At 44.1% G+C, this 24,172-nt stretch overlaps 1 protein-coding gene across 1 annotated transcript in view; it reads right to left on the reverse strand.

Annotated features, from left to right (window-relative positions):
• SNX25 (sorting nexin 25) overlaps positions 1-24,172 on the reverse strand; it is a 226,163-nt gene that overhangs the window by 19,849 nt on the left and 182,142 nt on the right. The window contains exons 8-12 of the mRNA XM_075860184.1: positions 17,157-17,288; positions 15,880-16,152; positions 13,685-13,849; positions 6,632-6,763; positions 3,557-3,697 (exon numbers count right to left, since the gene is read on the reverse strand). Coding sequence (XP_075716299.1) covers positions 3,557-3,697; positions 6,632-6,763; positions 13,685-13,849; positions 15,880-16,152; positions 17,157-17,288 — 843 coding nt within the window. The remainder of the gene's footprint in view (positions 1-3,556; positions 3,698-6,631; positions 6,764-13,684; positions 13,850-15,879; positions 16,153-17,156; positions 17,289-24,172) is intronic.

Raw genomic sequence — 24,172 nt, forward strand, 5'->3', positions numbered from 1 at the left:
CTGCATTGCCAACGGACGGCGCGGGAACAGGATCATGTGAGTCTGTAAAGTTTTTTTTTCTCTAATAAAACTGAGTGCCATTATCTACAGCGGGGTCTATATGTGGGGATTTGGAGCACTATATACAGGGGGAGCTATATACAGGGCACTATCTATAGTGGTGGGCTATATCTGAGACGCTACATACAGGGGTGGCTATATGTGGAGCACTATCTATAGGGGGAGCTATTTGTAGGGCTCTATCTACAGGGGTGGGCTATATGTAGGCACGGTCTACACGGGTGGGCTATATGTAGGCACTATCTACACAGGTAGGCTATATGTGGAGCACTATCCTAGGGGGAGCTATATGTAGGGCAGCACGGTGGCTTACTGGTTAGCACTATTGCCTAAAGGGGCTTCTATGTAGGGCACGATCTACAGGGGCTTCTATATAGGGCACTATCTACAGGGGCTTCTATATAGGGCACTATCTACAGGGGCTTCTATATAGGGCACTATCTACAGGGGCTTCTATATAGGGCACTATCTACAGGGGCTTCTATATAGGGCACTATCTACAGGGGCTTCTATATAGGGCACTATCTACAGGGGCTTCTATATAGGGCACTATCTACAGGGGCTTCTATATAGGGCACTATCTACAGGGGCTTCTATATAGGGCACTATCTACAGGGGCTTCTATATAGGGCACTATCTACAGGGGCTTCTATATAGGGCACTACCTACAGGGGCTTCTATATAGGGCACTATCTACAGGGGCTTCTATATAGGGCACTATCTACAGGGGCTTCTATATAGGGCACTATCTACAGGGGCTTCTATGTAGGGCACTATCTACAGAGGCTCTATGGGGTCACGGTGTGTGTGTGTGGGGGGGGACGACGACGGGACACCGCGTATTGTACTATTATAATCAGGGACACAGTGTATGGCATAATTATAATTAGAGGTGCAGTGTATGGTGCTATTATATTTAGGGGTGTTGAGAATTTTATCTTTGTTTATAGGTGCAGAAATGTTTTAAAAGTGAGAAGCTGAAGACATTTGAGCGGAAAACTGCAGAAATGGTTTGTGGCTGGGAGAAGTCATCATAAAGGTCTGGACAGGATGGAGAAGAAAAGAGAAAAAGGACAACTAGCATCTTAGACATTCACCGGTGAGTCACTTAATATAAATGTTTATTCTGCGTCTAATCAGTAAAGTAAGTCGCTGTATGATCTGCAGCGAGATGATGGGTGGTTTGATTATAGGATTTTTTTTTTGTGCAACAGTAACAGTTTTATGCCGTACAAACCTGTATGGCAGGGGTTGCACTAAATTGAGCTGTATTTGTTTTGGTGTTGTATATATGTAAATGACCTTGGTTCTGAGGCTGTATATACACGTACTGAGGTGGGTTCTGGTGCTCTATTTATGTACAGAGCTTGCTTCTGGTACTGTATTTATGTACTGAGCTTGGTTCTGAAGTTGTATATATGTATTGAGCTTCGTTCTGGTGCTGCATATACGTACGGAGCTTGGATCTCGTGCCGTATATATGTATGAGCTTGGTTCTCATGCTGTACTTATATAGGATATATCTATAATAACAAAATTGCAGGGCAGATGGAATGGTTTTCAATTAATTGTATCTTTAATGGGAACCTGTCTGGTAGTTTTAACTCCTTGAACCGCCAGCATGCGGTAATACATGACCTGACAATATTTCCAAATGTATGTTTTTTTACAGATGCAGCAAAATTGATAAAATCAACTTTACAACGCCGCACACGATATGCTAATTACTATTAAAGGGTCATGGGGCGGTGCCCTTATCCTGAAGAGTCACATAGTCCTGCCTCCAAACCCACCATTCCATGTTTGATATCCTTCTGGCTGATACAACATTCTCGGATGCGCCATTGCCTTGTACTACTCTGGCACGCACTGTGCAGCGAGGTGTACTCTGCCCGGCTTCATCACTGCACCACGCAAGCCAGGGGAGTACAAGGCAACGGTGCATCCGCAAGAGTTTGAGGAGGCTGGTAGTGATGTAGAACAGTCAGGGGGATGTCATTCAAAATCTGGGGGGTGCCATTTATATTTTTACCTCAGGCAGCTGAAAAGCTAGAATCGGCCCTGAGGCTGAAGGCCACTTTAGGCCTGCAGCCTATAAGGTGCTGGGAAGACTCCCTGCACAGGCCGGCGTGATGACGTCACTACATCATGCTGGTCTGCACATGTGTCCCAACCGGAGCCTGTGCAGCGCTCCACCCGTAGCAAGAACGGGGTAAGATAAGTACAGTATTTTTTTTTGGGGGGGGGGCTGTGTGGCACTATATACAAGAGGGAGAGCAGGGTGGCACTATATATAAGGGTGGCACTATGTAAAAGGGGGTAGCAGGGTTCCATTATATACAAGGGGGGAGCAGGGTGGCACTATATACAAGGGGTGGCTGTGTGGCACTATACACAAGGGGGAGCTGTCTAGCACTATATACAAGGGGCTGTGTGGCACTAAGGGGGGCTGTGTGGCACTATACATGGGAGGGGGGCTGTGTGGCACTATATACAGGAGGAGCTGTATGGTGCTATTTACAGGGGGTTTTTATGGCGATATCTACAGGGGGCTGTATGGCGCTATCTACAAGGGGAGGTGGGGGGCGCTATCTACAAGGGGAGGTGGGGGCCGCTATCTACAAGGGGGGTGTGAGACGGTCTATGGGGGGACTGTATAGCACAGTCTACAGGGAGGCTGTATGGCACAATCTACAGGGGGGCTGTATGGCACAATCTACAGGGGGGCTGTATGGCACAATCTACAGGGGGGCTGTATGGCACAATCTACAAGGGGCACTATCTGTAAGGGGGCTGCGTGTAGCACCTTGGGGACGGGAGCCAGTCAAAAGTTTGATATGGGGCCCAGTCTTTCCTAGTTACGCCCCTGTCAGGGACTCATGATAATCTCTATACAACGCTGCAGAATATGATGCCATTATATAAGCAACAGGAAATAAAAATAACGAAGACCAGTTTCCTGGCAGAACTATTTGAGGTCAATTTGAGTTGGGGGCGCTGTTGCATTAGTGTAAAGGGCGTGTATTTCAAGTGAGAAGGGATATTGCAACAGTCACAAACTATAAAGTTATTTGCCATAGTATTTGAAGGAAGCATCTCTTTAATAAATGATTAGATGTGCATTTTCATCAAGATGAGATAGATCATAGCACTTTTTGTGAGCGGTGTTACAATCTCTTTAGACTCTTAAAACACTCCTAGAAAAACATACACTGTGTTATGTCTAGTGCAGAGCCTGAGGAGGCGGTGCATGACACAGGGATTCAAGAAACATGATTTAGAATCCTGTGTCATGCAGGATATTTATAACCTATCCTGTGGATAGGTGATAAATTATGATTCTAGGAAAACCCCTTTAAACAGCTACCTTTAACATCTTAAACCTTAGTGGTAAAGTGTAAACAGCAGGCCAACACACCAAACTTGTAAATGAGAGTTATATCTTCGTAGTTTTTTGTTGTTTTTTTTTTTAACTAAAAGTAAGACATGTTGATACCTCACTCAGTTTCCTGTGAAGATTTTGAAATTCACTTAATCTCCTCAGTACAGTCCAGTTCTTGTTGTCTGATTCTCCAGACTCTGGCAAGCTGACTAATACAAAATACATCGGCATCTGTTCCCCATTCTCTTCAGATACCTGAAAGTAAAAAAATATTACCGAGCTGACCAATACATTTACTCGCATTTACTCGATCTACTCCAAATAATCAAATACTTAGATTCTATATATATATATATATATATATATATATATATATATATATATATATATATATATACACACTACCGTTCAAAAGTTTAGTGTCACTTAGAAATGTCCTTATTTTTGAAAGAAAAGCACAGTTTTTCTCAATGAAGATAACATTAAATTAATCAGAAATACACTCCATACATTGTTAATGTGCTAAATGACTATTCTAGCTGCAAACGTCTGGTTTTTAATGCAATATCTACATAGGTGTATAGAGGCCCATTTCCAGCAATCACCACTCCAGTGTTCTAATGGTACATTGTGTTTGCTAACTGTGTTAGAAGGCTAATGGATGATTAGAAAACACTTGAAAACCCTTGTGCAATTATGTTAGCGCCACTGTAAACAGTTTTGCTGTTTAGAGGAGCTATAAAACTGACCTTCCTTTGAGCTAGTTGAGAATCTGGAGCATTACATTTGTGGGTTCGATTAAACTCTCAAAATGGCTAGAAAAAGAGAGCTTTCATGTGAAACTCGACAGTCTATTCTTGTTCTTAGAAATGAAGGCTATTCCATGTGAGAAATTGCCAAGAAACTGAAGATTTCCTACAACGGTGTGTACTACTCCCTTCAGAGGACAGCACACACAGGCTCTAACCAAAGTAGAAAGAGAAGTGGGAGGCCCCGCTGCACAACTGAGCAACAAGACAAGTACATTAGAGTCTCTAGTTTGAGAATAGACGCCTCACAGGTCCTCAACTGGCAGCTTCATTAAATAGTACCCGCAAAACGCCAGTGTCAACGTCTACAGTGAAGAGGCGACTCCGGGATGCTGGCCTTCAGGGCAGAGTGGCAAAGAAAAAGCCATATCTGAGACTGGCTAATAAAAGGAAAAGAATAATATGGGCAAAAGCACACAGACATTGGACAGAGGAAGATTGGAAAAAAGTGTTATGGACAGACGAATCGACGTTTGAGGTGTTTGGATCACACAGAAGAACATTTGTGAGACGCAGAACAACTGAAAAGATGCTGGAAGAGTGCCTGACGCCATCTGTCAAGCATGGTGGAGGTAATGTGATGGTCTGGGGTTGCTTTGGTGCTGGTAAAGTGGGAGATTTGTACAAGGTAAAAGGGATTTTGAATAAGGAAGGCTATCACTCCATTTTGCAACACCATGCCATACCCTGTGGACAGCGCTTGATTGGAGCCAATTTCATCCTACAACAGGACAATGACCCAAAGCACACCTCCAAATTATGCAAGAACTATTTAGGGAAGAAGCCGGCAACTGGTATTCTATCTGTAATGGAGTGGCCAGCGCAGTCACCAGATCTCAACCCCATAGAGCTGTTGTGGGAGCAGCTTGACCGTATGATACGCAAGAAGTGCCCATCAAGCCAATCCAACTTGTGGGAGGGGCTTCTGGAAGCATGGGGTGAAATTTCTCCGAATTACCTCAGCAAATTAACAGCTAGAATGCCAAAGGTCTGCAATGCTGTAATTGCTGCAAATGGAGCATTCTTTGACGAAAGCAAAGTTTGAAGGAGAAAATTATTATTTCAAATAAAAATCATTATTTCTAACCTTGTCAATGTCTTGACTATATTTTCTAGTCATTTTGCAACTCATTTGATAAATATAAGTGTGAGTTTTCATGGAAAACACAAAATTGTCTGGGTGACCCCAAACTTTTGAACGGTAGTGTACATGTATTTAAAATTCTGCTCACAAACCTTTCTTATAGAAGTGCAGTTGTCTCGGTCTAAAAATAAGCACCCATAGGATAACTGAATGGACAGTCATGTGACCACTGGCATTCAGATAATTGATTTCAATGGTGATGGATCCTGTGCCAATGGTTTCCCTTTGTCTTCGTTGTGCATAGGGCTGTCACGATACCAGAATTTGGACTTCGATACCGATACTTCGTGTAGTATTTCGACATCGATACCAAAACGATACTTTGCAAAAAATAATAATAAAAAAAAAATCTTCCATTTTCTGATGTGCGGCACGAGGTGTGATGAATTTTTAATTGTGGTGTTTTGCAGTGTGCCTGCCATGTTCTGTCTTCAGTGCCGCCGCTCATTAGTGCAACTCTGGTCGCATCACCTCATGCTGACCACGCGCACTTGTCAGGACTCAGGAGTGGGGCAATGACTGTATTACACAGCCGCAGCCCCGCTCTCATACATTCATGTGTTGCTATACTTAGCGGTATCGAACCGTTTGGGGGAGCACGGTATCAAAGTTTTGATGATTCGTGCATCCCTAGTTGTGCAAGGGTTCCGTAGTTTTGATGGAATCAATAGCGTAGTCAACTACTGTATTGATTGCATAAAAACGACGGAACCCTTGCACAACGGAGACAAACGGAAACCATTGGCACCGGATCCATCACCATTGAAATCAATGGTGATGGAAACGGAAACCTATTGTTTCCGTTTGTGTCTGTCAGGGCTCCGTTCTGACAGAAAGCTCCTTAGTTGTGGGCTATACCATTCCACTATGACAGGGGCCTCATGCACTATAATAAATGTATGTGAGCAGAAATTATAATACATGTATATTAGAAGACGGTATGATTTCCTATTTTACAAATAAGTAAAAAAGTAAATAAAAACTGGACAAGTCCTTTAATTTTCCTTCGTTATAAAAGGGTCAACTGAATAATACATTTTAATGAACACGTAGAAGAAATCAAGTCCAATTTATAATCCTACGGAGTCGATTCAGAGAAAGTCTTACATTTTTATTTCCGGATTAAACCAAAAGATCTTTCTATACAACTACATGTACCGAGTCTCTGCGGTCTCTATGTATCACTCCCTGTGCAGTCCAACAATTTAAGAAGTTTGTAAAAAAGGCACAACTTACCTCACTGATGTTGATAAGTGCCCGCCACATGCCAAGATTCTCACACCACAAGTCTGTCCGAGAAATATGGAGATCAAGATCACTTTGTTCTTTCTCCATTAGAGCTATTTCATCTTTTAATTTGGAAATGATCTATTCAAAAAAATAACAGAGTGAATGTTATATCTGACAGATGTTGTAAAGGATCTGCCAGGCACTGCTTCAGGGTTAACTCCCAGAATTAATCAGTCAACACCTGAGTGTACATCCCTGAGACAGACACCAGCTTCCTCCACTCAGGCTGGCAGGCTTAGGAGTGGGAGAGCCTATCGCAACCTGGCCAGACTCAGCTAGCTCCCGCCCTCGGTCTATTTAAGCCTGCTCTTCCTGTCCATCTGTGCTTGTGAATTCTTTCCTTGAGGTTTCCTGGCCCAGCTACAGCTCCTGCTACTTTTTGATCCTGCTCCATACAGACCCCGGCTTACCGACTACTCTTCTGCTTTTCGCTTTGTACCTCGCACTCTCCTGGCTTGACTCGGCTCGTTCACTACTCTGTTGCTCACGGTGTTTCCGCGAGCAACTGCCCATTTCCCTTGCTTGTGTTCCCTTGTTTGTTTGTCGTGTTTGTCATGCACTTACTGAGCGCAGGGACCGCCGCCCAGTTGTACCCCGTCGTCTAGGGCGGGTCGTTGCAAGTAGGCAGGGACAGGGTGGCGGGTAGATTAGGGCTCACTTGTCAGTTTCCCTACCCCCCCACCATTACAAATTCACAAGCCCTATACCTAGTCTACCCTGGTCCCTGACACCATTATGGAACCCCGTGAAACCCTGGCTCAGCAAATGCAGGGTCTCTCCCTACAGGTCCAGGCCCTGGCTCAGAGGGTCAACCAGCCTGATGCTACCTTGGTAGTTCCCCTCACCGCACCCCTTGAACCCCACCTCAAGTTGCCCGACCGGTTCTCAGGTGACCGGAGGGCTTTTCTCTCCTTTCGGGAGAGTTGTAAGCTTTATTTTCGCTTAAAACCTCACTCCTCAGGTTCTGAGAGCCAGCGGGTGGGTATAATTATGTCCCGGCTCCAGGAAGGGCCCCAAGAGTGGGCCTTCTCCTTGGCTCCTGGCGCCCCTGAACTTTCCTCCGTTGATTGTTTCTTTTCTGCTCTCGGACTTATTTATGACGAGACTGACAGAACTGCCTTTGCCGAGAGTCAGCTGGTGACCTTACGTCAGGGTAAGAGACCTGTTGAGGAGTATTGCTCTGACTTTCGGAAGTGGTGCGTAGCTTCTCGGTGGAATGACCCTGCCTTAAGGTGCCAGTTTAGGTTGGGTCTGTCGAACGCCCTGAAAGACCTGCTAGTTAGTTATCCCTCTTCTGACTCCTTAGACCAGGTTATGGCTTTAGTGGTACGACTTGACCGACGTCTCAGGGAACGACAACGTGAACGTTTATGTGTTTTTTCCTCCGACTCCCCCATGATGCCTCCCGAAGTCCCGTTGCTTCGTTTCTCCCCTAAAGACTCAGAAATACCTATGCAACTCGGGACCTCCGTGTCCCCTCAACAACGTAGAGAATTCCGCAGGAAGAATGGTCTCTGCTTCTACTGTGGGGATGTCAAGCATCAAGTAAACAACTGTCCCAAGCGTAAGAATGCTGCCAGAGAGCTCCCGCGTCTAAGTGATCATCGGGGAGGTCACTTGGGCGCACAGGTATTTCCCGTAAATATGAAACGTACTAAGATATTGCTTCCCTTTCAGGTCTCGTTTGGTGGTAGGTCTGCTACCGGCAGTGCCTTCGTGGATTCAGGGTCCTCTACTAATATCATGTCTGTGGAATTTGCTATGTCTCTCGCTATGCCTCTGATTGATTTGCCTAAACCTGTTCCGGTAGTGGGTATCGACTCCACTCCTCTTGCTAATGGTTATTTTACTCAGCATACCCCTGTTTTTGAACTCCTTGTTGGCTCCATGCATTTGGAGCAATGCTCTGTACTATTGATGCAGGGATTATCGTACGATTTGGTTCTAGGTCTTCCCTGGTTGCAGTTGCATAATCCTACGTTTGACTGGAATACTGGGGAGCTAACCAAATGGGGTAATGAATGTTGTACGTCATGTTTTTCTGTTAATTCTATTTCTCCCCCTAAGGAGGTGAATACGCTACCCGAGTTTGTTCAGGACTTCGCTGATGTTTTCTCTAAAGAGGCCTCCGAAGTATTACCGCCTCATAGAGAATACGATTGCGCTATCGAATTGGTACCAGGAGCTAAGCTTCCTAAGGGTAGGATATTTAACCTTTCTTGTCCCGAACGTGAAGCCATGAGGGAGTATATCCAGGAAGCCCTGGCCAAGGGTTACATTCGTCCCTCTTCTTCTCCGGTAGGTGCTGGCTTCTTCTTCGTAGGGAAGAAGGATGGGGGTCTTAGGCCATGCATTGACTACCGTGGCCTGAATAAGGTCACGGTAAGGAACCAGTATCCCCTTCCTTTGATTCCTGATCTCTTTAATCAGGTTCAGGGGGCCCAATGGTTCTCTAAATTGGATCTACGGGGGGCGTATAACCTTATTCGCATCAAAGAGGGGGATGAGTGGAAGACTGCGTTTAACACGCCCGAAGGCCATTTCGAATACCTCGTCATGCCCTTTGGGTTGTGCAATGCCCCTGCGGTCTTCCAGAACTTCATAAATGAGATTTTGAGAAATTACCTGGGGATATTTCTTGTAGTGTACCTTGATGACATATTGGTGTTTTCCAGGGACTGGTCCTCCCACATAGAGCATGTCAGGAAAGTGCTCCAGGTCCTTCGAGAAAACAAACTGTTTGCCAAAATCGAAAAATGTGTATTTGGGGTACAGGAGATACCATTTTTAGGTCAAATCCTCACTCCTCATGAATTCCGCATGGACCCTGCCAAGGTTCAGGCTGTGGCTGAATGGGTCCAACCTGCCTCCCTGAAAGCGCTACAGTGTTTTTTGGGGTTCGCTAACTATTACAGGAGATTTATTGCTAACTTCTCGGTCGTCGCTAAGCCTCTTACGGACCTCACTCGCAAGGGTGCTGATGTCCTCCATTGGCCCCCTGAGGCCGTCCAGGCTTTTGAGACCCTCAAGAAGTGCTTTATCTCGGCCCCCGTGCTGGTTCAGCCCAACCAAAGGGAGCCATTTATTGTGGAGGTTGACGCGTCCGAGGTGGGAGTGGGGGCCGTCTTGTCCCAGGGTACCAGCTCCCTCACCCATCTCCGCCCCTGTGCTTACTTTTCTAGGAAGTTTTCGCCCACGGAGTGTAACTATGATATTGGCAACCGCGAACTTTTAGCCATTAAATGGGCATTTGAAGAGTGGCGCCACTTTCTGGAGGGGGCTAGGCACCAGGTAACGGTCCTTACCGACCACAAGAATCTGGTTTTCCTAGAATCTGCCCGGAGGCTAAACCCGAGACAAGCTCGATGGGCGTTGTTTTTTACCAGATTCAATTTTTTGGTTACCTATAGGGCCGGGTCTAAAAATATTAAGGCGGATGCACTGTCGCGTAGCTTCATGGCCAGCCCTCCTTCGGAGGAAGATCCTGTTTGTATTTTGCCTCCAGGTATAGTCATTTCCTCTATCGAGTCCGATTTAGTCTCTGAAATTGCTGCTGATCAAGGTTCAGCTCCTGGGAACCTTCCTGAGAACAAGCTGTTTGTTCCCCTGCAATTCCGGCTAAGGGTACTTAGGGAAAATCACGACTCCGCACTATCTGGCCATCCAGGCATCCTGGGTACCAAACACCTCATTACCAGAAATTATTGGTGGCCTGGTTTGCCTAAAGACGTTAAGGCCTACGTTGCCGCCTGTGAGGTTTGTGCCAGGTCCAAGACTCCCAGGTCCCGACCAGCGGGCTTACTGCGTTCGTTGCCCATTCCCCAGAGACCGTGGACACATATCTCCATGGATTTTATCACCGATTTGCCTCCATCCCAAGGCAAGTCGGTGGTGTGGGTGGTGGTAGACCGCTTCAGTAAAATGTGCCACTTTGTGCCCCTCAAGAAACTACCCAACGCCAAGACGTTGGCTACCTTGTTTATCAAACACATCCTGCGTCTCCATGGGGTCCCCGTCAATATTGTTTCTGACAGAGGGGTACAATTTGTTTCATTGTTTTGGAGAGCCTTCTGTAATAAGTTGGGGATTGATCTGTCCTTCTCCTCTGCCTTCCATCCTGAAACCAATGGCCAAACGGAGAGGACTAATCAGTCTCTAGAACAATACTTAAGATGTTTTGTCTCTGACTGTCAATTTGATTGGGTTTCTTTCATTCCCCTCGCCGAATTTTCCCTTAATAACCGGGTCAGTAACTCGTCAGGGGTCTCTCCCTTTTTCTGTAATTTTGGGTTTAATCCACGGTTCTCCTCCGTTTCACCTGGTTGTTCCAACAATCCCGAGGTGGAGGTCGTTCATCGGGATCTGTGCACAGTCTGGGCCCAGGTTCAGAAGAACCTAGAGGCGTCCCAGAGCATACAGAAGGCTCAGGCCGATAGAAGACGTTCTGCTAACCCCCTGTTTGTGGTCGGGGATCTGGTGTGGTTGTCATCCAGGAACTTGCGTCTCAAGGTTCCGTCCAAAAAGTTTGCTCCCCGGTTTATTGGGCCGTATAAGGTCATTGAGGTCCTCAGTCCTGTCTCTTTCCGGCTGGAGTTACCCCCGTCTTTTCGTATACACAACGTGTTTCATGCCTCCCTCCTGAAACGCTGCTCCCCGTCCTTGGCCCCCTCGAGGAAACCTCCTGTTCCCGTCCTCACCCCTGAGGGGGTGGAATTTGAGGTGGCCAGGATCGTGGACAGCAAGATGGTCCAAGGCTCCCTCCAGTACCTGGTCCATTGGAGAGGATACGGGCCCGAGGAGAGGACTTGGGTACCCGCCCGGGATGTTCACGCTGGGGTATTGGTCAGGAGGTTCCACCTGCGTTTCCCCAGTAAGCCAGGTCCACTTAGAAAGGGTCCGGTGGCCCCTCATAAAAGGGGGGGTACTGTAAAGGATCTGCCAGGCACTGCTTCAGGGTTAACTCCCAGAATTAATCAGTCAACACCTGAGTGTACATCCCTGAGACAGACACCAGCTTCCTCCACTCAGGCTGGCAGGCTTAGGAGTGGGAGAGCCTATCGCAACCTGGCCAGACTCAGCTAGCTCCCGCCCTCGGTCTATTTAAGCCTGCTCTTCCTGTCCATCTGTGCTTGTGAATTCTTTCCTTGAGGTTTCCTGGCCCAGCTACAGCTCCTGCTACTTTTTGATCCTGCTCCATACAGACCCCGGCTTACCGACTACTCTTCTGCTTTTCGCTTTGTACCTCGCACTCTCCTGGCTTGACTCGGCTCGTTCACTACTCTGTTGCTCACGGTGTTTCCGCGAGCAACTGCCCATTTCCCTTGCTTGTGTTCCCTTGTTTGTTTGTCGTGTTTGTCATGCACTTACTGAGCGCAGGGACCGCCGCCCAGTTGTACCCCGTCGTCTAGGGCGGGTCGTTGCAAGTAGGCAGGGACAGAGTGGCGGGTAGATTAGGGCTCACTTGTCCGTTTCCCTACCCCCCCCACCATTACAGCTGTAATAAAACTTGACCAAATAAAGTTGTTAGAAAAGAAGGAGTACATTGATCTAGTATGTAGACATTGAAGACAAGTATTTTGTGGACTGACTCAACAGGTTGCAGGGGTAAAATTGAATCGGTGACCTTCTGAGGTGGCTTTGGCACCATTTCTTATGATTTCTCACTGTTCTTGCTGCTAGGAGTGACAGCCTAGACACTCTTTCTCCATACTGGAGCGGTGTATGCGCACTACGCGCTCCAATACAAAAGAATGGGGACGTAATTCATCCTCATTCTCTTGCCTGCCATAAGACACATCTGTGGAGGCGTTTTCATAGAACTGAACACTTTCTCCCTGGAGATATGGGCAAAAGGATTGTCCCCACAGCCCTCAAAAAATATAAAAAAAAATGTAGTATTGATAAAAAAAAGTAATATAAAAAATTTTGTTAATTGAATATTTTTAAATTGTATTTTTAATAGGAATCTTAGCACACCGCGGTTAGCCAATAACTATGGAAACATGGAACCAATAATCTGCCTAATTGGCTTTTCATTAGTAGGTCTCAAGTCTGCCGTTTCCATGACACTAAGCGAGATCTCTCTGCTTTGCATTTTAGATTTTTTCCTACTTCCAAATAAAATAGAATGATCAAGTAATGATATTTAATTCATTTTTATTGAACAGCCAGTATAGATTAGTATACAGATTTATTTTTTTTAGCAGTATCTATTGATGGCGGTCTTTAACGGTCTTAAAATTCACGTAAAAAACAGAACACAAAATCAAGCGTATGTACATCAGAGTGTAAAATGTGCGTCACAATCTGGATACTTTCTCTGATGGAACTCTAATAAGAAGCGTATTTACCACGAACGTATAAAAAAAAAACAAAATCAACAATGAACATAGACTCGATAACATTGATTGCTACGTGTAAATAGAGTGATCGACTAAACGACAAAATGAGTTTCTCTTTTGTAAAAATGGAATAGTAAAACTAGTAAATCTAAAATCATCATTTACTAGAAGAATGAAACTGGAATCTAATTAGATGTTCTGGAAAAGACTCGAATTTATATTTATTAGAAGTTTGGCAAACGCGGAATGAAGAGTAGATAGTTAAAGAACTCCTTAAAGGGAATCCGTCAGCAGTTTTGAGGCCTCAAAACTGCTGACAACGTGATATTGGGAGGAGGAGGGGGGCATTGCAACAATAGTTTGTTTCTCGGTCATTAAAGTTCCATGACCGAGACATTGCTGTTAGAGCACGCTCCTGGACCGTGGCGCAATGGGAACTAAACGTCAGTTTCTCGGTCATGCAACTTGTACGACCGAGACAAAAGGTATCGTTACAATGCCCTCCTCCTCCCCGATATCGAGGATATTTGAGGTCTTAAAACTGCTGACACAATTCCTTTCAAGTATGAGTTTATTCATACTGTTTAAAAATATCACCAAAAGACAGGTATACATTTTTTAGGGATTCACAGTGAAAAGCAGAGCGTGCGTTATGTACCTTCTTGTCAGGTTTTGGGGCATTAATAATGGAGTTGAGAGCCTGTCTCTTGTAATCCAGTTTCTCTGTAAGCTGACGTAGCTTGTTGACCGCATAACTAGCCTGCTCAGTGATACCGCTACTGCATTCATCCAGGATTCCTTCTATGCCTCCACACACCAGCATCTGAACAAAAAGATAAGATGTTGTAGAAGTGACAATGACATCAGTAAGTATACATTCATATCATATTAGAATGCTTAAAGCATGCCCATTGTTTCAGGTGACATTTCAGCATAAGCGGTCATATGTGGGTACAGGAGGAATAACTTTTTTTTGGGCCATTTTAGGACTTTTATTCTGTATTTTATTTTTTTTAGAAGTCTACCCCTCTGCAGGCTCTCACTCTAATTCTCAGTTTTCCCTGAGCGAACGAGTGGAGCCTAACTGCTATCCTGTCTTTTATATACTGCACACAGATACCCCTACTACTTGCTAGCGTCCATTTATTAGGCAAGCAAGGTATAGCGGACAGATGGAAGACACAAGAAGAGTATGACTGCAGGATTAAAGTGCATAGTTCATTGCTTGTAACCAGGATAGCCATCAGGAATATCTGGGCCCCATACAGCAAAAGATTCAAACCCCATGCCCTGAAACAGTCTATACAGATGCCAGTACAAGCCCTGATAGCCTTGCCTGTAACCATGGAGACACATAGAACTGCACAAGAGCTGTAGAGACGTAAAAGTAGTATTTGTGTAATCAAGACGATTTACATAATATATTTGAAAAGGTGTACATGCCAATTAAAATAAATATTCTGGGCATAACTCAATCTGGATTTTGCTTGGAGGGGGCTCCCACCACTGCTGAAAGGGACATCCAATACAAATTAAGAATTATAGGTATTTTCCCCAAGAAGAATATACTCTTTAGGAGAATACAGTGCCTCACGTAGGCACCATAGGACAGCACACCTAGTTTCTACTGCTTCAGGATACAAAACCGTAAAACCGCCATACAGGGTCCATGCACTGGTATGTAAAGTACTGCGTCTCTCACTTTCTGTTACGGAATACAGAGAGTAATGTTGTAGTCGGTTATGGCAACCAGCCGGACCACCCTGCTCCGCTGGGAGCACTGACTTAGTTGAAAGGGCTGCAGCATCTTACCCATCATGGAAATGGGTACCCTCGTTAGGGTAGTCTTGAGAAAAAGGAGTGGGGAAGTATGGAAAGCTGGGATTTTATTATTGTGTGTTCATTTATTAGGATACGGTTTCAGAAGCAAAATGTTAATCTTAATTTTTTTTCTGTTGAATTGTTAACAAGGGTAATATTCGGCTTGTTTCAGTTCCTTTTGTTTTTTTCTTCTTTTCCACATTCCTTGATTTTTACAAATCGCTCTCTTTCTCCCCTTTTCTACTTTTATTCTCCTCCATTGGCCCCCCACGCTGAAAGTGTCCCTCCAGTTATACTCTCCCGCCCGAACTCAAATCGGTCGTGGAGAGACGCTCCAGCACTCTGGGCGGTACGATTGTCGTGTGAACCGTACAATGCCCGGAGAGTATCGTGCATGGGCCCAATTTAAATTAATTGGGCCCTTGCACACCCTTGATACTCTCTGGGCATTGTAAGGTTGCTAGGGCAACAGTACCGTCCAGCGTGCAGTAGCGTCTCTCCACGCCCCCGTGATTTAGGGCAGGAGAGTATAACTGGAGGGACACTTTAAGATCTTGTACATCTCAGACCTGCATTTATTGCCTTTATACTGGTTCATATACTTGTCTAGTTAAAAAACTACTCCATTATTTCACCAGTTGCTTAATTAGATTTAAAGTATGTTTTATAAGATTATGGATCCCGCATTGGCGTTGTTACTATATCTTATTACACTTTACAGATTTCCCTTCTACTTTTTCTATTACAATCATACGATGCTAACATGGTCTCAAGAAATTGGAGGACTTTGTGTTATGTAATTATATTCTTTATTCTTCTAATAAAAATGATTAAAAACAAAGCGTTCTCGAGCACTTGTGATGTGGTGCAGTTGCAGCTTTACACCATGAACTAAAGCTTTAGACAACAGCAAGATATTAATAGTGCATGACGGTGTGAGAGAATCTTTATTATTACATGAAATGTTGTGTGTTTTCCCGAGTTCATGTGTCATTAAACCACCCTGTGTATAAATCCTAACAAAAGACTCACCAATTCGTCTTTGTCATCGGAGGCACACAAACAGGTGGATTTGTCTTCTCTGCGGATGAGCTCTTCATACATATCACTGACAATAAATGAGGGGTAGAACCGGTCCTTCAGAGTCTCGAACATATCAGCCTGAATCTTGATGAACACGTCGATCCCCTTGTTGCCAACAAGACTTTGCTGGATCTCTTTGTAAAGTGCTTTCTCCACTTGGATTTCTCTGCTCTCCACAAAGAAGTTCTGGTAGATTTCACCAACCAGCTGAGGTATTTCAGACTAGGATAGAAATTTAATTCAATTTAACTGAACTCCATTCGAAGGAACGGTATCTGTTTGATGAGGACATTTACAGAGGAAGATGTCTGAAAGGTTCTCTTACGTTTGCCCAATAACAAAACATGAGGCCCGGACAGCCTCACTGTTGCATACTATTAGATCCTCCAAGCGGATGTCGTCGCCCCTTAACACCTACTTCAAATGCTATTTATTGTGGCACAAATGCTATTTATTGTGGCACTATTGAAATGCCTGATCTTCATGAATCTCGAACTGCTCTAATCCCTAAACCTGGAAGGGACTCTGCATAGATTCCGTCATAATGACCCATATCACTCCTAAAATTGCTTACAAACTATGCTAGTTGCCATAAAGACCCTTGGATAGTTGGAGTCCTTAGAAAAAGGCACTCTACTAAAGGTAGCAGCTACTATTCCGTCGCGCCCTCCCTCATGGCTACTGAGCTTAGATGCAGAAAAGGCATTAGAGTGTCATGGCTGTACCTTTATTTTGTTGTATACCACAGTGGGTTTGGGGACAAATTCCTTTTATTTATTAAAAACTCTCAAAACCATACTATAACATCCCTTACATTCAACGGACTCAACTCCCCACCTAATCAGTAAGAGGTTGGGAGTTTAGCAAGGTAGAATAGGGTTTAGGTGGCCTCGTTCTAGAGATAGGTGCAGGTACAAGAGGTGGGACTCTAATCTATTGGACATTTATGGCATATCCTGTGGATATGTCAAATGTCGAAGATGGAAAAACCTCTTTAAGGGCTAGTTCACACAGGGTATTTTGGCGCTATTTTTGACGCCTTTCTTTGGGCGTTTCCATCTCTGACCTCCCGTTGACATCAATGGGAGGGAGAGAAAGTGGTTTTCGCTGCGTTTTTTCAGCGTTCAATGGCCACGGCCGGAAAACGCAGCGAAAATGTTCTCGTGGCAGGGCAAAATCTGCCGTGTGAACAGGGCCTAAACGTACAGGAGCTTTTATTTACGTACCTTATTTGCATTCTTCAGGTACTCAACAGACTCCCAAAAACTGATCAGTACTCTCTTATCAATTCTTTCCATGTATGTCCTGAAATGTTCTCTGAATGATGGATTAGCTAAAATGTCATCAAACTGGATAATCTGAAATATTAAACAAACCAATGTTCAAAAGTGGCATATTTTTAGCAGATGTTTGGTGCATATTCTGAAAATCTGCAACAAAAGTATAGTTAAATACTTTTTAATAAAAACATTTTTAAATGATTAAATATATAATTTTTATAAGAAACAAATATAGACTGTCTGCAAATATAAAATGGCATCATAAGCAGAGGCCACATAGGAACAAATAATTGGTGAAAGAATACAAGGCGACTGCATAATGGGTACAAACAGCAGGAAAGATGGGTTGTCCGAAATAGAATCTAGTGGTGAAGGGGGCAGAAGAAATAGTCTGGCGCTGGAAAAGGAGTGAGGCCACACACAACGTGGGCCCAATGAGGGGGTGGGAGGGCATAGTGGGTGTTCCATGGTCTGGCAGCCAAGGAGCTGCAGAGACTAGGAATGAGAAAGTCTTCTTCTAGGGAGAGCCACTGTTTAAATAAACTGTGTTGAGACTAATCAATAACGCGGACTAAGGGTATGTGCACAAAATGAGAGGCTTTTACGTCTGAAAAGATACTGTTTTCAGGAGAAAACAGCTGCGTCGTTTCAGACGTAAAAGCTCCTCCTCGCATTATGCGAGGCGTCTTTGACGTTTGTAATCTTGAGCTGCTCTTTATTGACTTCAATGAAGAACGGCTCAAATTACATTGCAAAGAAGTGTCCTGCACGTCTTTGCCGAGGCAGTCAATTTACGCGTCGTCGTTTGACAGCTGTCAAACAACGACGCATAAATGACAGGTCATCGGCACAGTACGTCGGCAAACCCATTCAAATGAATGGGCAGATGTTTGCCGACGTATTGGAGCCCTATTTTCAGACGTAAAACGAGGCATAATACGCCTCGTTTACGCCTGAAAATAGGTCGTGTGAACCCAGCCTAAATCACAGGTCGTCTGCACAGTACGTCGGCAAACCCATTCAAATGAATGGGCAGATGTTTGCCGACGTATTGTAGCCCTATTTTCAGACGTAAAACGAGGCATAATACGGCTCGTTTACGTCTGAAAATAGGTTGTGTGAACCCAGCCTGTGTGTGCAGCCTGGTAATATTAATAAAGGTCTGAGAGGCTCAAGCTTTCAGTCTTTTGGAGGGGGGAGGGTTGAGTAGGCGATACTTGTCGGTTTATGGGACCAAATAAATGTAGCTAGTGAAGAAGTTAGCAAAAATAGGCATGGTAGTCGAATAGGGAGACCCTGAAAAAAGTAGATCAAGCAGGGTAGAGCGTTCATTTTAAAAATAGCACCTCTGCCAAACCATGTAAAGGTGCCTTTAGATCATCTAGTCAGGTCATCTTTAATAGTGCGAAGGAGAGGTGGGAAGTTTTGACAGTATAGTTGGGGTAAGTCACTTGTGCGAAAGATTTTAGGGGGGGCCCCAATGGAAGGGCAAGAAACTCGCCAGGCTGACACCATGAAGGAGGATAGGGAGAAATGAAATGTCTTCGATTTTATAAAATGAATTAAATAAATGACTAAGGTGGCATAGGATTTCAAGTCAGTCATCTGGAAACAGAAATATGCGGTTGAGGTATAAAGAAGAAAAGGTCGGCCACAGCAATTTTATGAGACTGTAATCCCAGCTATGTCGGGGGTTTTATTTTTACAAAATCCCATACGATCTGCAAAGATCTTAAGGCATGCAGAGTATTTTCAATTACATTTTATTATTTCCGGTTGCTCATAGAGAGCCAACCATCACATCAGCTGTCCATCAATTACATCAGTCCCTGTCCTCAACTGGGCTCACAATCTAATTACCCTATCTCATACATATACACTAGGGCAATTTTTTAGGTGGTCAATTAACTAGTTAATCAGTATGTTTTTGGAGTGAGAGAGGAAACTGGAGAACCCGGCGTAAACATTTGCAAACATGGGGAGAACTTACAAACCCCATGCGAAACATTGAGCTACTGTGTATCTCACCCTTTGCAATAAGAAGGCTGCAATTGAAGGCTAGAACTTTTATTTTTGTTATTTTTTTTAATTGCTCCAATGTGGTTAAAATAAAAAAATTAAATTAAGCAATTTTGGATGTAGGCTTGATTAAAAATACCCTAGCATTTTGTGCCTTAGCTCCGATGGTTGCAGATTACAGTGTGTAGTTTGATCTTGCCGTTGTGCGTTCCTCTCTTTGCCCTGCCCTTCTAGACATAAGACGCTGCATGACTGCAGGATCAGAATAAACACCAGGTTTGTAGCATGTAACAATAGCGACATATAGGTCTGCGTAGGAGCTGTAGACCCAAAACGGTAGAACATTTTTAACAAAGACTATTATCAAAGTTGCTTCCCTTATTATTTTCGATGCATTGGGTCAATAACCCCTTAAGCTTTATGGAAGAGTTCTCTGTTGGCATTGATTATCCACCTCGACAGAGCTGTCTGTTGGCATTGTAGACTTTGATCTCCTGTTTTCACAGAAAACATAGGTTAAGCAGCGGTTTTTTTACACTTTGATGAGCTCCCATTGCAGTAAGAGCCATTTCACAGACTAAACATAATAACTGTTGTACTTTTCAGGAAAATCAATGAAAGGTCACCCGCACACGTCCGCATCCCATCTATCTTACCATAGCTGACTCACGCATAATGTTCCCCCCATCAAGGAAATTTTCCAAAAGGTCAAACTTTCCTTGAGCTATAGGGTCTTCCTAAGGAATCATTACAGCTAGAAATACATTTAATTCTCTATGTCTTATATTATACTGGGTTCGTGCAGGATTAAAGAGGTTCTATACAAGCACTTGCATCCCAATATTGATTGCCGGACTTGTATTGGTGGGTGGGGGGGAAAGCACAGTGGTAGAAAGGCACCACGATGTGTTCACTTGGGCGAAGTTCACACTTGCATTGTATAATCCGTTACTCTGATCCATTTATAGGTCAGCGGATGGTACCAAAATAACGGATGCAAACTGATTACAATCCGTTTGTATCCGTTTTACATAGACATCAATGATAAAAATAACTCATCCATTAGACGTCCGTTTTTTTAACCATAGAAAAAAGTCCTGTATGACTAACATAACAGACACAAAAGGACGCGAACGGATGCAATTAAAAATCATATTAATTTCAATGGGATTTTTAACGGATCAGATTTTATCCGTTATTCTGACCTATAATCGGACCAGAGTAATGAATTACGCAACGCAAGGGTGAACTTAGCCTCATCTGCAGTAATGTCTGTCATAGAGCTGCCCCTTCTACACATAGAAGAGGCAATTACAGGCCGTGCTCTCTCACATCTCCACCACTAACCCTGCAAGATTCTCAATCAGTGAGGAGAGACAGAATTGGGATAGAATTGGCATCTTCCACAGTTCCATCCGGTCATCGTTATATAAAAGTGTATGACCTGCTGTATACACTAGTCATTGTATATATTTATTTCTAGCCGTTGCAGGAGAGCAATGATGATGCATCAGCGAGATCTAGTACATGTAGTAACAAGCAATAATGTCTATTTGTTACTGTACCGCTCATAATAAACAGTTACTGGTCTCTGGAGAATTTCATCCCGATCTTTCCCTTTTTTATGAAAATTACTTTTTGCAGTCACACATTGTGCCCTTTCGTACTAGACAGGAACCGTGACTCCGGCAGCATCTAATAGATTTGCTCTCCAGGGCACATGGCGTGCAGCCGGTTACTACCTAACATTTCCACTCTTATAAACGTCTCTACTTAGATGTAATAATTAATACCATCATTAGTTTAAATGCCATGCAAATGAATTAAACCTTGCTGTACTGTTCAAGAATGAGCAATAAACACTATCTTTCTTAACTGGGACATGAACCAGCTAGACGGGCTGGGAGTGACTCAATAAGGTGCTGGTAGGTTGTCTCAGGTATCTGGAGCCATACTGACTGCAGTGCATCCCACATCTGCTGGAGGGTGCGTGGGGGAGGATCCATAGAGCGAACAAAACGATCGAGGTGGTCCCACAGATGCTCAATTGGGTTCAAGTCTGGTGAATTAGGGGGCCAGGGAAGTACTTGGAAGTCTTCGTCGCGCTCTTCCAACCACTGTCGGACATTTCTAGCCGTGTGACATGTTGCATTGTCTTGCTGGAAGATTCCATCTGCCCCAGGGAAGACGAACAGCATGTATGGGTGGACGTGATCTGCAGTGATGGATTCTTACCCTAATCGGTTCAGAATGCCTTCCACATGGATGAGTGGGCCCAGAGAATGAAAATTTAAAAATTCCCCGGACCATAACGCTGCCGTCACCAGCTTGTGTTCTTCCAGCAATGGTTGCAGGGTGTTTGTTCTCGGATGTTTCTCGCCTGACACACTAAATGTACATTCATTGAAGCAGAAAATGTGACTCATCGGAGAAGGCAACCTTTTGCCAATCATCGGTAGTCCAATCCCGATACTGCTGTGCAAATTGAAGCATTTTTCTCTGATGCACACTTGTTAGCATAGGAGTGGTGACCATCCGTCTGCTTCGGAGCCCCATACGCAGTAGGGTTAGCTGAATTGCTGTTTTAGACATGTCTGGTAGCCCCCTGGTTGATTTTCACAGTAAACTGCTCCACTGTAGCGTGTCGTTCGGCCCTCGCGCACCTTCGCAGCCGATGTTTACCTCACATCAATGGCACGTGGTGCTCTGCAGTTTCTGCGTCGGTTATTCCAAATGGTACATTTTGTCCACTCACGATACATTTTCACCACAGCAGCATGCGAATAGTTCACAAACTGCGCTGTTTGAGAAATACTGCCACCCATGGCCCAAAGCCAAGAATCATCCCTTTTTGCAACTCTGATAAACCGTCCCTTTAACCCATGGCAACAATGAGTGATATGTGTTCAGGCAGCCTATCGCACGCCTTATATACCCACCAGCCAACGACACAACGCTTCCTTCATGGGCTACAAGCTGTTGAAAGTAGGAGGTCATGATAATGTGACTTGATATATATATATATATATATATATATATATACAGTGAAGGAAATAAGTATTTGATCCCTTGCTGATTTTGTATTTTTGCCCACTGTCAAAGTCATGAACAGTCTAGAATTTTTAGGCTAGGTTAATTTTACCAGTGAGAGATAGATTATATTTAAAAAAAAAACAGAAAATCACATAGTCAAAATTATATATATTTATTTGCATTGTGCACAGAGAAATAAGTATTTGATCCCTTTGGCAAACAAGACTTAATACTTGGTGGCAAAACCCTTGTTGGCAAGCACAGCAGTCAGACATTTTTAGTAGTTGATGATGAGGTTTTCACACATATTAGATGGAATTTTGGCCCACTCCTCTTTGCAGATCATCTGTAAATCATTAAGATTTCGAGGCTGTCACTTGGCAGCTCGGATCTTCAGCTCCCTCCATAAGTTTTTGATGGGATTAAGGTCTGCAGACTGGCTAGGCTACTCCATGACCTTAATGTGCTTCTTTTTGAGCCACTCCTTTGTTGCCTTGGCTGTATGTTTCGGGTCATTGTCGTGCTGGAAGACCCAGCCATGAGCCATTTCTAATGTCCTGGTGGAGGGAAGGAGGTTGTCACTCAGGATTTGACGGTACATGGCTCCATCCATTCTCCCATTGATGCGGTGAAGTAGTCCTGTGCCCTTAGCAGAGAAACACCCCCAAAACATAATGTTTCCACCTCCATGCTTGACAGTGGGGACGGTGTTCGTTGGGTCATAGGCAGCATTTCTCTTCCTCCAAACACGGCGAGTTGAATTAATGCCAAAGAGCTCAATTTTAGTCTCATCTGACCACAGCACCTTCTCCCAATCACTCTCAGAATCATCCAGATGTTCATTTGCAAACTTCAGACGGGCCTGTACATGTGCCTTCTTGAGCAGGGGGACCTTGCGGGCACTGCAGGATTTTAATCCATTACGGCGTAATGTGTTACCAATGGTTTTCTTGGTGACTGTGGTCCCAGCTGCCTTGAGATCATTAACAAGTTCCCCCCTGTGTAGTTTTCGGCTGAGCTCTCACCTTCCTCAGGATCAAGGATACCCCACGAGGTGAGATTTTGCATGGAGCCCCAGAGCGATGTCGATTGACAGTCATTTTGTATGTCTTCCATTTTCTTACTATTGCACCAACAGTTGTCTCCTTCACACCCAGCGTCTTACTTATGGTTTTGTAGCCCATTCCAGCCTTGTGCAGGTCTATGATCTTGTCCCTGACATCCTTAGAGAGCTCTTTGGTCTTGCCCATGTTGTAGAGGTTAGAGTCAGACTGATTAATTGAGTCTGTGGACAGGAGTCTTTTATACAGGTGACCATGTAAGACAGCTGTCTTTAATGCAGGCACCAAGTTGATTTGGAGCGTGTAACTGGTCTGGAGGAGGCTGAACTCTTAATGGTTGGTAGGGGATCAAATACTTATTTCTCTGTGCACAATGCAAATAAATATATATAATTTTGACTATGTTATTTTCAGTTTTTTTTTAAAATATAAACCAAACTCTCACTGGTAAAATTAACCTAGCCTAAAAATTCTAGACTGTTCATGACTTTGACAGTGGGCAAACTTACAAAATCAGCAAGGGATCAAATACTTATTTCCTTCACTGTATATATATATATATATATATATATATATATATATATATATATATATATATGGAAACAGCTAGAGCGGTCACTCAGAGCCAAGATGGGCTCAAAACTGCTGACAGATTCCCTTTTAATCAAAAGGAGCTAAATAAAACGGTATGCAGTGAGCTCCCCAAAAGTGGCATCTTTATGGAAACATTCTGGCTATGTGACAGGAAGCCGTTCAGTGCCAAGCCCCCTCTCACAACGAGCCCCAACACAATCGTATTATCTGGCTCTATGATAAGTATGCCACGGATATGCACCATGGTACAATGCA

The sequence above is a fragment of the Rhinoderma darwinii genome, chromosome 1 (assembly GCF_050947455.1).
Source record: "Rhinoderma darwinii isolate aRhiDar2 chromosome 1, aRhiDar2.hap1, whole genome shotgun sequence".
In the NCBI taxonomy this organism is placed as follows: Eukaryota; Metazoa; Chordata; class Amphibia; order Anura; family Rhinodermatidae; genus Rhinoderma; species Rhinoderma darwinii.